Consider the following 13520-nt stretch of genomic DNA (forward strand, 5'->3'; position numbering starts at 1 on the left):
AGCTGAGTAGAGTTGTAGGCTGCATCACATTACTATCAAGGATTAGATACCATCCCTTTGTTTGCAAGGAGGCTGTATTTGGACTGGTTTTGCTATCCTGAACAATCCTCTGGAACTAGGTGTGTACTCCTGCCTTCTCTGAAAGGCACCCTTGCAGTGGTGACTGTGCTGCTGTTTTACATAGAGCTCACCGGTTCAGTTGGAAGACCATGGTTCAGTTTTCTTTTCCAGAGGAACAAGGTCAGGGTTAAGTATTTTATATTAAAAGTCATTAAGACTGGGACTACAACTTTGGTCTCAGCTCTGTCAGATAAATGCCCGAACAGCTGAAGTAGAAAGCTCTGTTCATTATGCTTCATCATTAGTGAAGCTACAACGAAACAGAGTAAGACTGCTAAACCCCAAGTACCCTATGATCATGTGTGTGCAGGTGGGAGGTGTAGGCTCAAATCCTCTTTCTGTACAGGAAGGAAATTAAATTTACCACAACATTAGAGATTCAGATCTATTTGGTACCAGCAGACATGCCCACCAGATCAGTCCCACAAAAAAGCCTGCTAGGACTGTACCTACTGAATTGTATGGATCAGAGGGAGCCTTGCAACTGTGAGGCATTTTTAGCCTCACTGCTGTCAAAACTGGGACAGTATTGAACACATCCTTTTCTGCTTTTAGTCATCTGTGGAATTTCACTGGAAGACATTTTACCTAGAAATAAGGTTGGATGTAGGCAGTATAGGAAATTTTTGTAGATGTAGGTTCTAAATTGAGAAAGAACTACCCTCGTTTCCCTGTGTCCTGGCTGTCAAGCTGTAACATATTTGCATTTCACTGTCTCTTAAGGATATTGAAAGGAAAAAACAGCCAAATAAATGGGAGATGTTCTAATACAGTATGGGGAGGACAAGTAACTACTAAGATAGACAAAGGAAGATTAGTGCAATTAGGATGTGAAAGAAAGACTCTAAAAACATATTTAACATTGTATTTGAGCTATTGTACTCTGTTAGGAAACTGTTTATCACTATTTTCAATCAGAATTCCATTTCCAATCGTAGCACAATAATAGAACATTGACAACTAGTAAATCTTAAGACCATACCTTGATTTTTCTCTACTGCTTTTTCTTGAAACTGAAGGTGACAAGGTAGTCTGTTCATAAGATGAATTTTGTGGCTTTTCCTCTACTGCAAGGACACTGAAATGGAGCAAGATGTTTTTGCATATTATTTGTAGAGATTGTATAGCATGTTAAGCTACGAAAATAGAGCTTTGATTTTAAAGGACGGTAAATATATTCATAAGAAATATATAACTGGAAGGAATAACATAGCAACTAATAAACCTGATATTGATTCAGGGATCAGAAATGAAATATGGGATACCAATGATAGACACAAAAGTAACTGGATAGTAAGATTGCTGCCAAGGTGCAAAGGCAATAAGCTGTATCAAGTCAAAGAAAGAAAACCTGATAGTTAAAGACAAGCTTAGGGATCAACAAAGAGCATGGAAGGTTAATTTGTCATAGATATTCTCAGACATCTTTATGGTGTCATATACAGGCTTAAAAGGAAAGCTAATGATACTGTAAACCAAATATGTGATGTGTTGACAGAGAAGATGATTTTGGACTTGCAAAATACTGGTAGAGCATTCTTTGATCTCTGAGACTGTTTATAGGAAATGACTCCCAGTTAAACAAGCTCAATACCAACTTCCTGCATTCAAATCTAAGAAGATTTGTTAGGTTGGCTTCAACTTAAACACAGAAGGAATAGACATAGGTTCTCTATCAATCCTGAAAGCTTTGTGCGGCCTCTTGGGACGTTGCGCTTAAAATTCCATGCATTTGTCTGTACAAGACCATTAAATCATAGATTTCATTGCTGTTTTTTGACATTCAGCTTCAATGACATAATTATTACAGCAGATGACAAGCTTTGTTATAACTAATAAAATAACTGGTGTCCCATCATCAGAAATCAAAGGGTATTAAATGAATGAGTCTTCATGGCTAAGTTTTCTAACGAAAAATAGACCGACTCAAGTGAGTGAATCTTTTCTATCTAGAGGGAAGAAAAGTTATTTTCCAAAAACTTATTTTATAAAATACAAATCTTTTGTCTTTTAGGACATGTAGCACAGTGCTAGGATTAAAACATATCTCTCACAATACCAACTATATCGTAGTTTCATACTGGAAACAGTGGAAATGATAGAAAAATGATAGAAAAATGAGTTATTGCAATAAATGTTGGTAGATCAAACATGACTTACTCTTCTTGTGGTTTAGCGTTAATGAAGATTATGGCCCTACGGTCAGTAAGTTCTTGCATACTCAGTTCCTCCAAAGATAAAAGTTTAATTCCAGGTTTTATCTACAAGAAAATTAAGATAAAAGACAAGGTGTTCTGCTCAGTTAATGATGAAGACAAAAAATATCTTAAAAAGGTATCTAAAGAGTCAATCTTTAACAGAACGGTTACATGAGAACTTATAAAACCTGTTCAAAATATATGAAATCAGTTTCTTCCATATTCACATTTACTTCATCAATTTTCTTAGAAAAGATTGCTAACTTGTAATTTAACTTGTAATTATTGTCATTACATCATTGTAAAATTTAGGGTAAGGAAATACTCCTGCCTCTGAAGACTTTACAATTTACGATGGAATTTTCAAAAGCAACCAAATGCTTTAGAAGCATGCCTTTCACTGATTTTCAATAATACTAGTACTTCTAATTCATCTGGGCATTTTGAGAAGTATTTCTCTGATTTAAACTGAATAGAGCAGTAATTGGGGATACAGAGTGGGGTCAGTCTTTATATATAAACAGTGCTTTGTGAAAGAAAGGGTCATGACCAAGGTGAAAATATGAACCCTTCTTCATGTAAAAATAAATAACCAAAAAGTCTACAGGGTCATTCAGTGTCAGGTTAGTATTAAGTGACTGCAGTGAAAGAGACCAGAAGAACTAAGGTCTGAGAAAGGCTCTGTAAAGGAACTAGGAGGAAAACAGCTTACACAGGATTGGGAAGAAGATTGCAACTGGGGAATAGCATGAAGATGATGAGAGGACCCATGAGGAAAGATAATCAGAAGAAATTAGTATAAAAGCTGGAAAACTGCTGGACAAGAAAACACACCAAGGTATTTTAGGTAGACAGACTCTGGCTTTTGCTACAGTCCTCTTACTTTTGATAAATTGAGAAGACAATTTTACTCTTCCTAAGTAGAGTAATTTAAAGTAGCTTACCTGACCATAATCATAGAATCCATCAGTAATGACATTACTTGATGATAAATAACCCATCTGGCTGTACTTTTGGGAAAGATTGTTATCAAGCAGTTTTTCCAAAGCAGCTTCACTAAACTTATTTTTGCGCCCTGTTGACAGATTAATTTCTTCTAGGATGTCTAAAGCACTGTTAAACAAAATACAATAGCTCATCATTAAGTAACAATTAATTGCTATTACACAGTTCTGAGTTAGTTTTCAGCATTACTAAGGCTAAGGTACAGATTCATTTCCAACTGCTAGCCTGGTGCACTCTGGGCCAGCAAAGAGCTGGCTGTGCTACACTGAATTCTTCCTCTGGAGGAGAAAAACGCCTTGTGGTGCCCAAAAGCAAAAGGGATTCCTTTTGGCAGTTAAACAGTTACATAAAGAAATGCTGACAGGATGCCACAACCTCTTATTGGAAAGATGCTTGGTACCACAGAGAACTGGAAAAAAAAGAAAAATGTCAAAGCAGAGTAAAAGGAATAATATTCAGAGCTGACCATACAATAAATTGGCAGATTCCAGTTCAGTATTATGCAAGGAGTGAATCCTGGTTTAGGGCTGTTCCTGTGCCTGGGGAAGGGGAAGCAGGCAGAGATGTGCTGAACTCAGTATAGCATGTGAGCACAAGCAGTTGTGTCAGCACAACCAGGCTGGCAGTGCTTTTGCAGCATGGGAATAGAAACAAATAATCACGGGGGAATGCTGGAGGACAGCGATTCATTCCTTGGTGCTGAAACCCACAGACTGATAGCTTCTGACCTGAGAAACTTAGGAAAAGCTCACTAGGAAGGTAAAGGAAGCTGAATCAGGAGAAAATAACATAGTGCAGTTTTGGAAGTATTTAGGAAAAAATAATGGAGGAAAGAGGGAGATATATTCACATGTATGCACTTACTCAAACTTCTATGCATGTGCCTATATGCACATGCAGACATTCTTCATATCCAAAGGAATAAATTTTATATAAAATGAACTCCACATTTAGACTGCTCATTTCTCTCTCTGAACTACACAGCTCAGTTGTAGATGTTTTACAAGGCAGACTTCTGAAGGTACGTCAAAAGAAATCCAGAGATAAGTTTTGTAGACAAAGCAAGTGACAACCGTCTGTTTTAGAAGAAAGCACTGGGAGAAAACCGTGGAACAACCATCCAGGCTATTTGTCATAAAACAAATTTCAACAAGATCAGGTAATCAGCAAGTAGGATAATGCAGGGAAGAAATTTCAAGTGGAAAAAGGGTAAAGAAAAGTCTAATGAGTACAGCAGTGTCTAAGACATGACCTTAGAGACACATTTGCACATTAGCCTCATCTGGAGGAAAGAGAAGACAAAAAGGGACAAGCATAGAAGCACCAAAAATTCTGTGACAATCTGAAAACCAAAAAAGGACTCATGCAGAAATGGAAACATGGACACTTCCAACGGGGAAGAAAAAGTAAGGTGCAAAACCAAAAAACCCGCAGGCAAATTGAGATACAACTATTCAGGGACCCGAAACAAAAATAAATGGTTCATATGCTACGAGTCAGAGAGGAAAATGTAGGCTTATTACTCAGTGTGGGAAGAAAACTCATAACAGATGGCACAGAAAAGATTGAAGTGTCTGCTGCCTTTTTTGCTTCAGTTTTGATATAATGGTTGCAAGCAGATGCCTAGCAGCAATATTAACAAGGAGGTAAAAACAGTGGGCTTAGCGCGTCTAGAGTAAGCCGGAGAAGACAAAGTTGGTAGTGTGGGAGAAGACTTACCCCATAGTACACTATGAAATAGCAAAAGCAAGCTCTGAGCTCTTTATAATTATCTCTGAAAATTTAGGGAGGACAGGCTAGGAGCCAGAAGAGTGGAGAAGGGCAAAGACACTACCTAGATTTAAAAATGAAGACCAAGGAAATGATGGAGATCATTCAGCCAAATTTCAGTCTCCAGAGGACACCATATCAAATTATTAAATAATCAGTTTGCAAGCATGCAAGAGATAAGGTGTTAAGAAATAGCCATTATGTATTTGTCAAGAACAAATCATGTAAAGTCAATCTAATCCTTTCTGTGATGGGGTAACTGACTCAATGTATAGGCACAAGACGTAGATGCAAGATATGTCTTGACTTTGAGATATGTTTTGACTTTAATAAGTCTTTTCAAATATTCCTATTTGAATACTCATGAGCAAGTCAGGGAAATATGATCTACATGAAAATAACATGAAGTAGTGCCTGACTGGTTGAAAAACTATGCTTAATGTATTATTATCAATAATATGCTGTCAAACTGGAAGGACACATAAATTAGAGTCCTACTCTGATACTGTCACAAAGAAAGGATTAAATAAGAACAGTGCTCTATGCAAGATAGGGAAAATAATTACTGAGTTTTATTTGATGGTGGTATGACCTCAGCTGAAGTACCTCATCCAGGCTGGGAGACAGCACTTCAACATGGCATAAATAAATGAGGGAAATTCAGAGATGTGTGACAAAATGATACCAGATTTCAAAACAACGTTCAGTGTTTTTACTTTGTCATGAAAAGGAAATTGAGAAAGGGCCATGGAACATGAGAAAATTCAGTAAGTTAAAAAAGCAAACAAACTGCTATAAAAAGGTGGCTATTCAATCCCACTGAAATTAGGACAAGATGCAATTGGATGGAATTACCGTAAGGGACATTCAGAATTTGAAAAACCTTTCTAATTGTAAGGATACTTCAGCACCCAAACAGGTTACCTCAGGAAGTTGTGAAACCCCTTCACAATTGGTATTTACAGTCACACTGAACAAGCAAAAATATGCCGGTGCACCTGACTCAGTTACAGGGGGCACACAGAGAATATCCCCTTTGAGGTCCCCTCCAAACCTGCATTTTTAAGGTGAATGCAGAATTCCCTGATGGATGGGTTGCAAGGATCTGTGCAGTAACCAGAGGAGTGTCCAGCAGAGGGAGCAGGGCAATTACATATATTTTACTCTAACAATAAAAGAGTCACCCTGTATAAGAGACCTGTGACAATTCTTACAGCTAAAACAGCTTTTCTAATTCAGATATTAATATATTGAATATATTCCAATATATGGAATATATTGGAGTTTCTAAGAAGGAATATAACATATTCTCTTTTACATGACAGTTCAGCAAGCCAACAGCTAACCAGTGCTCACAAACAAAACTTAGCCCTCGCGTAGTGAGTACAATTCGCTGTGCACTGAACTTAGCCTGAAACCTTAATTCCCATTTCATATATATGAGGCACTTGTAGTCCCTAATTTTGACGGATATAAGCACATCTTTGATATAAAGCCTAACTCAGTCACAGGAACAATAAACATTCTTATAATTCCAGATGGTTCTTTCTTCAGACTTGCATTTTTTCTTAAGATTTCTCTTACTTTAAATCAGTGCCGTTTCACCTGTAACATCAGTAGAACAAAAGTAGTTTCTGCTTACCAAAAAGCATAGCTTAACTTTGTTGTTCTGCTATAAATGCATAAAGACCAACTTAACAGAGTTTTCTCATTAAAATCTTCCCTCTGTCCCTTGATACTATTTCTACTCACCCTAGCCTGCACAGTTCGACAGCGGTGAGTTCATCACTTGCACAGACCATAACAGCCCAACAGGCATTTCTTCTGACTTCTTCGTTTTTGGAATGCAGCAGGTCAACAAGTGGTCCCAGTCCACCTGCATTTCGTAACTATAAAAACACGAAGACATTGCTGCTGACACAACTCATCTATTCCATCCCAGCAAGAAGAGCCTATGAAATTCTCCATCCAAAGCACTCAAGCCTTGTAGACAAGCAAGGTTGGGCTGGCAGAAAGACATTTATGGGGATTTTCTGCTTCTGTGAACTTTGTGCAGGCTGGAGCTGAAGAGAGCTTCGGAGTGGTTCAAGACACATCTCTTCTGGCTCTGGCTTGCTTTTCAGTTATTAGGTTGAGGTGCAGAAACTGAAAAGACTGTGCAACCCAAGACTGCCATGGAGAGTTATCCAGCTCTTTTCTGCATTCTGCTGCCTCCTAGCAACTAATTTACATCACAAAATATTTGAATTTGTATTGTATTGTGCGCATGACAATCTGATTAACATCCTATTCTCTTGTGTGCTACAGTATCTTTCCTATACATGCTGGAGGAAATATTGCTCATTTGGATTTCTGAAGAGAAAAACATTTTAAGAACAGTGAAAGAGGTAGATTGATTATTTATGCCCTTTATTCATGTCCTAATTAACAGCTTTGACCCTTGAGAAATCTCTAGCTTATGATCTATGAATGCACATAGCACCATCCTTATTTATGAAAAGAAAATAATATGACCACTGATAAACAGTGAAAAGTTCAACTTGCTGGATGCTACTGATCAAGGGATTAATTATATTTTGAATTTTGTTTGTATTACATTTACTTCACGCGCATCCAGTATCTCATAAATCAAAGTCAGGCATTGCCATTTGGGCCTTGAAAGCGGACAGCAATAAAACACTGAGAGAGAGTAAAGAGAACTTCTCATCTTCAAAATACAGCCGTCAGTTGCAGCTGAAAGAAACCTTAATGTTTAATGCTCATAGATTAAAATATAGCCATGGCTGAAGCTCCACTGGAAAGCTGTATGGCATGAATTTATGCAAGCTTGGTAAGTACGACACAAACCTCAGGATTCAGAACTGTTATAAACAACCATGGCCTTGAAGAGGAGTTTTACCTCAGCTCTGGCATCAGCATCACAACCCAAGGCAGCCACGGCGAGCGCTGCTCTGCTTTGCACTGGGCTGCTGGTCGAGCGCAGCGGCTCCGTGAGCGCACTCATGGCCCCGTGGCTCTGAACGCTTAGGCGTAAGGGTTCCTGCGTGGCCATGTTTGTCAGCACTGCAGCAGCATTAGCAACGGCTCCATCCCTCTGAGCGTTCAAGGTTTTTACTAGTGGCTCAATTCCTTCCGCCTCAGCAACAGCACTAGTAAAATAAAGAAGAAAAAGATGTTGGTTATTTTAGGACCGTTTTTTCCTCTTATTGTGTTACGTGTACCAACTAAATTAGCCTTACGTGTCAAGAAGAACTTAAATTTTTGCTTACCTGCAATAAATTGAAAGAGTGATGTTTATATCTAAATTACAATCTGAAATTGAAACTAAAAACTGAATTGTGAAAGCCCTCCTTCTGATGCCTTCCCTAGATCTGACCCACAGTGTGAAGCTCAAGAGGCACAACCTAGGCAGGCAAACCAAGTCACACACTTATGGATTCTTTAACTTATCAGGACATGGATTCTTTCTGAGGTTTTGAATAAAGGAAATAAATCTTGCATCTTTTCAAAGATGTTGAAATTCTCTATCTTTAGTTCCAGCCAAATGCCTCTTCAGAGTCTTATCAGCCTTCCTTATAATAATTCTAGCACATTTTCTAATAAGGATTTTAGTGCACAGAGTATCACATTGCTGTTCTTTTTGGTGTCTCCTAAAATTTCCAGGGTAGGATGTGTGGGTGGCATAAACACAGCATAGCAAGCTTCTGCCACTCATACTGAGTAGGTCTACGTGGTGCAGTTCAGTGCAATGTAGAAATTACTGAGCTGGCTTTATACAAGCTGATTTAGACAGGAGTACAGCAGACACGTTAGCACCAAGCTCAGGGCTGGCTATGACTGTGGTTCCACATCACCAGGAGACCCAACTGAAGTATTCCCTCTGCTCCCAGATGACCACAGAGGCCCGTGGCTGAAGGCTGCTTTCGCAGCCACATTTTAAGCAGCAAATAAAACAGGGGGAAGAATGCTGATTTTTTTTGTAAGGACCCCTTCACAGAGCTAGGTTAGAGAAGAGCCAGGTTGAAGCAGCAGTAGTGAGGAAGTGGTACCTTTAGGCAGGAGGCAGCAGAAGGTGCAGGCAGCTGCACTACTGGAAGACACGTCTGGAGGACTTAAATGTGCTGTGCTGCAGAACTAATTGTCATGTGTGGCTACAGCTCAGCCCAGCAGAGGGAACTGGCCTATAAGCACCTCATCTTTACACTGATATTCTGCTTCTGGCAGCCACCTGAATGGTGCCTTGTTTTAAAAAAGAAAATCAACTTCATATTTAATACCCAGGATAAAGAATATATTCGAAAGCAGCTGGTGGCGTGGCTTATAATGACAGTAAATTCTTGACTACAACTGATGCAGAGCCTGAAGAGAGAACCGAGATTTGACTGAGGGGAAACTAGCATGCTCTGACAAATCTGCATCTCCCATGCTGAACAGGCACACGCTCCTGTTACCACCTCATTATGTATTCCTTGGATTCCCTGCCATAGGCAAAAGAGACTACTGATACAAATAGAGTTTACTTTCTTCAAACACTGTAAGATATTCCATAAATTCAGACTCTTGTTAACCTTCTTGCCAAGGCTTTGCTTTCTGCTAAAGAAAAGGCACTTACTTCTTTGTCTGCGTCATCTTACATCTATATCATCTTACGTTCATTTCAGGGGTATTTTTTCCAATGTCACTATAAACCAGCATGCTACAAAAATTGAATTGTCTTCCTTCTGGGTTTGTATATAAAATTTGATCAAATGATTTGAGGCATATGTTGAATTTACTGTCTGCTCTTAGTAATTTTACATTGGGCTCATCTGTTTGTTAAACAAAAGTTGGCAATATTGTTAGCAAAGGAAATGCACAGATGGCAATTTGAATTTTCCTTGCAACTGCTTTTTTTATACCACCTCTTTAGTTCATTTCTTCTATATCAAAAACTTAACAAACTCTCCCACCTCTATCCAAGCATATCTGAGCACTTGAAGCACAGAAGAGCACGCAGTCTTTATAAGCTTTGCTGACTTCCTGGCAACACATTAAGAGGAGAAATCTGGATGTGAAAAATCGTACTTTTACTGGAACAGCCTCTTACCAAAAATCTAATTAATCTTTTGGTAAATTTTACAATTACAAAGTAAACACAAGCTTAAAAGTATAGCATAAGCAAGAAATGGTTACACTCTCAAAGACCGTCAAGGCATTGGTAAAACAAAAACACCTCAGGGATGCTGATGGTCACTCACTTCTGCAAAGGAGATACAAAGCAGAATACATGGCAAGCCCTGCCATATAATCGCATTACATGGCAACATAATGCAGATCTTACTGTGAACTGATCTTAGGGTAAGTATCTCCAAACCACGCTTGCAGAGAGGGGGGATGCAAATACTCCTGCACAGACCTGGAATGAATCAGTACAGATCAGCAGGGTTTGTTGGGCTGATCTCTGAGCCTTGGCTACAAGGTGGTGGCAGCTGCAGGCAGGGCTCGAGGGCGTGTGTAAGGAAGGCTGTCAGGCAAGTGGCAGTACCCAGTTTGAAAAATATGCAAAAAGCAGAAATCCAGGGACTGACAGTGAGTAGGATTATTAGCTGGGGTGCAGCGTAAAGGTATATGGCCAGTCTGGTGTTGGCTAACTAATCCGTCTGGAGCACCGGTAACTTTAATGCAAGCACTTCAGGATCTGGTCAGAAGCGAATCCCACGTTTTCAGATGCGCTCTGCACTCCTCAGAGCATTCATAGTTAGCTGGATTGCCGCTTATCTGGGTGTCCTCCCTCTCGTTCCCTAATTGACCAGATAAGAAGAGCTGAAAATACACATTTTTTTACTTAGGTAAGGCCACAGCATTTCTAGTTTTTCCTGTTATTACGTATTGTCTTTTCTTCCCCCAAAATATTTTATCCAGATTTCCAGCTCCAGTAGTTCTGCAGCTCTATCCAGGCTGCTTTATATGAAGAAATCCTGTACATGATTGCATGTAAGGATCAGCTATACAGCACTTGGACCACAGGTTTTCAGGAAAATATCACATTTGGAGCATGTGCATCAGTGACATGATGTATGCACCAGCAAAGTGATGGAGAGACTCACCATACATGCACACAGCCATAAGCTATCGTACTTACAGCATTGCACAGTATATACACGCATACCTTATCCAGAAAACAAGCGAACAAACAGTTTTTCCTGTACGGTGGATGCACAGAAATTGCAGTACTTCCAGGATGCATGGGACAGAGGCGCTGCTCATGAATTGCAGCCTTACATCTCACAGGTGTAACACATCCAGCACTCCTCCAAAGGCTCAGCCTACTATTCCTGCACCACACCCAAGAGCACATGGATTCTCCCACAGGAAATCCTACTAAGCACGGAGTGCCTATCACACTGCTTCCAGGATGACACCCAGAACGGGGCCGTGCAGCCGATCACATTAGAAGCAGATTTACTACAATCTGCATAAAGCCCGCGAGTACACAGGTACTTAACAAAAGAGCAAGGTGCCAGCCCCTTGCGCGTTCAGAGCTGACCTCAGCGAGGTACAGAGCACAGCCAATTTTCTCAAGTGCCACTCAACTTCAGAAAGATTGAGAAGCACTGCTTCCGAAGATCATACATATTTATTTCAATCCTGCATTCTACCTCCGCGCAGATTCATTCTGAATCACAGCTTCGTGGCTGCAGTTTAATCAAGTAGCACAATGGATCACACGGCAACAAGAATTCCTGTTAGAAGTGACAACAGCAGGTAATAAGATGGGAAAGTAACCAATACCTTTGGCGATATGATTTAAAGAGAGGCTGGAACACCTGAGGGAAACACTGGGTCACCGCCACCCATGGCCACGGAGCTCCAGCTGCTAAAGAGACAGCAGTGCCTGACCTCCAAAGGGAACCGAACAAATTAACATAAATAAGTTTTTAAGGTGCTGAAACACTACAACATTAAGACCAAAGTATGGAGGTTGTTCCCTTCCATCTTGGCAGTTACGCACTGTGTAGTTTTTTTATTACAAGGAAAGAAAAGTCAGAGCAAGAAGCTTCTACCAGCACTGGCTTTGCCTAACATAGGTAGTGGTAGCCTCTCCCTGCCCGCAAAACACATTCCTTCTGCTTCACACAGATCCTGCTGGCACGGCGCACTTCATCAGTGCTACCAGTACAGGACTACATCTTCAAAGGATGAAGTGAGCAATGGTTCAGCTGAAAAAAATAAATGTGCTTATTATATAAATTATATAGAAAGTATTCTACTATACCAATGGAATTCTTTCTGATGTGAAAAAGAGTAAATTATATAAATCCTCAGTTTTGTTTTTTTTTTCTTCCGCATGGTGTAGAGACCCAAAATACATCACATTTCCTAATCATGGAAAAGAAAAGAAGACAGTGACAAGGGAAAAAAAAGGATGTCGCATTTGCAACATCAGTTTCTTTGAAAAGTGGAAGGTGACTATCTGAATCGCAAACAAGAAACCCAGACAAGATAGGTCTAGGGTTAAATTAAAGTTAAAATAATTTGAATGTTATGATACAGAAATGCATGGTTATGATCATTAGGGTGCCTAACCTAACAGGGTTAGGCATTAACCTGAACCAGGGTGTACAGTACAATTCTGATTACATTTGGATTGTTTCAAATGACTACATACAAGAATAGCTAAAATATTTTTCTCACATGGTATTGGAAAGGCAAACATTATATACTCAGATACTAAAAATTTAACTTAAATGATTATTTTTAATATACATCATAGCATAAGTTATTAATATATTTACTTGAAAATTCTCTAAAAGATCTCTCAGGACTCAAAGAACAAATGTTGAGAGTTTGGGAAAAACAAATGTTTTGTTCACTGTTTTTACTGCAAAATTAAATTCAAAGTAGACAATAATATTGTTACCAAAAGGTTCACAATACAAACTGTTTTTAAACAGTTAAGCTGTAGATGCATATTAATTTCACTTAACTGAATATTTCATTGTTTTAATTGTCTGGGGTGCAATAGGAAAGCTCAGGCATTGGTAGAGGGTTGTGTAAACAACCAGTAAAAATCAGACTAAAACTCCAGATTTTTTTAGGACAGCAAGCTCTCTGGGGCAAGAACCACCTCTTTGTTAGCATCACATCAAGCCTAATAGCTCTGCTCCCCGATTAAGCCCCCCAGCCACGGCAAGAAAGGTAACAGATTATTGACTTCCTCAGTGCACAGGGACGGGTCAGCCAGCTTTTCTTCCTGAAGAGAAGGTTCAGCATAACGGAGAGAGAATAATGTTCAAAGAACCGACAGAAACCACCGAGACCGCCCCTCCAAACCCTAAAGTAGGCAACCTCACATGGAGCAGAGACAGAGGGGAAGAGATGTGGTGCAGCTTCACATCACTGTTTGCTCTGGGTTGTGCTTAATTAACACTTGTGAGATTGACAAGT

The 13520-nt window shown here is 39.5% G+C and overlaps 1 protein-coding gene across 8 annotated transcripts in view; it reads right to left on the reverse strand.

Moving 5' to 3' along the window:
* ARMC3 (armadillo repeat containing 3) overlaps positions 1–13520 on the reverse strand; it is a 63524-nt gene that overhangs the window by 9517 nt on the left and 40487 nt on the right. For 7 of the 8 annotated variants that reach the window (XM_080581702.1, XM_080581701.1, XM_080581699.1 and 4 more), the window contains 5 exons: positions 7993–8242; positions 6846–6982; positions 3263–3431; positions 2281–2381; positions 1103–1198 (listed from right to left, as the gene is read on the reverse strand). In XM_080581702.1, the coding sequence (XP_080437828.1) occupies positions 1103–1198; positions 2281–2381; positions 3263–3431; positions 6846–6982; positions 7993–8242 (753 nt within the window). The remainder of the gene's footprint in view (positions 1–1102; positions 1199–2280; positions 2382–3262; positions 3432–6845; positions 6983–7992; positions 8243–13520) is intronic. The other variant, XM_080581703.1, reaches the window with a different exon arrangement.

This window comes from Anser brachyrhynchus (assembly GCF_964034855.1).
Source record: "Anser brachyrhynchus genome assembly, chromosome: 2".
Lineage (NCBI taxonomy): Eukaryota > Metazoa > Chordata > Aves > Anseriformes > Anatidae > Anser > Anser brachyrhynchus.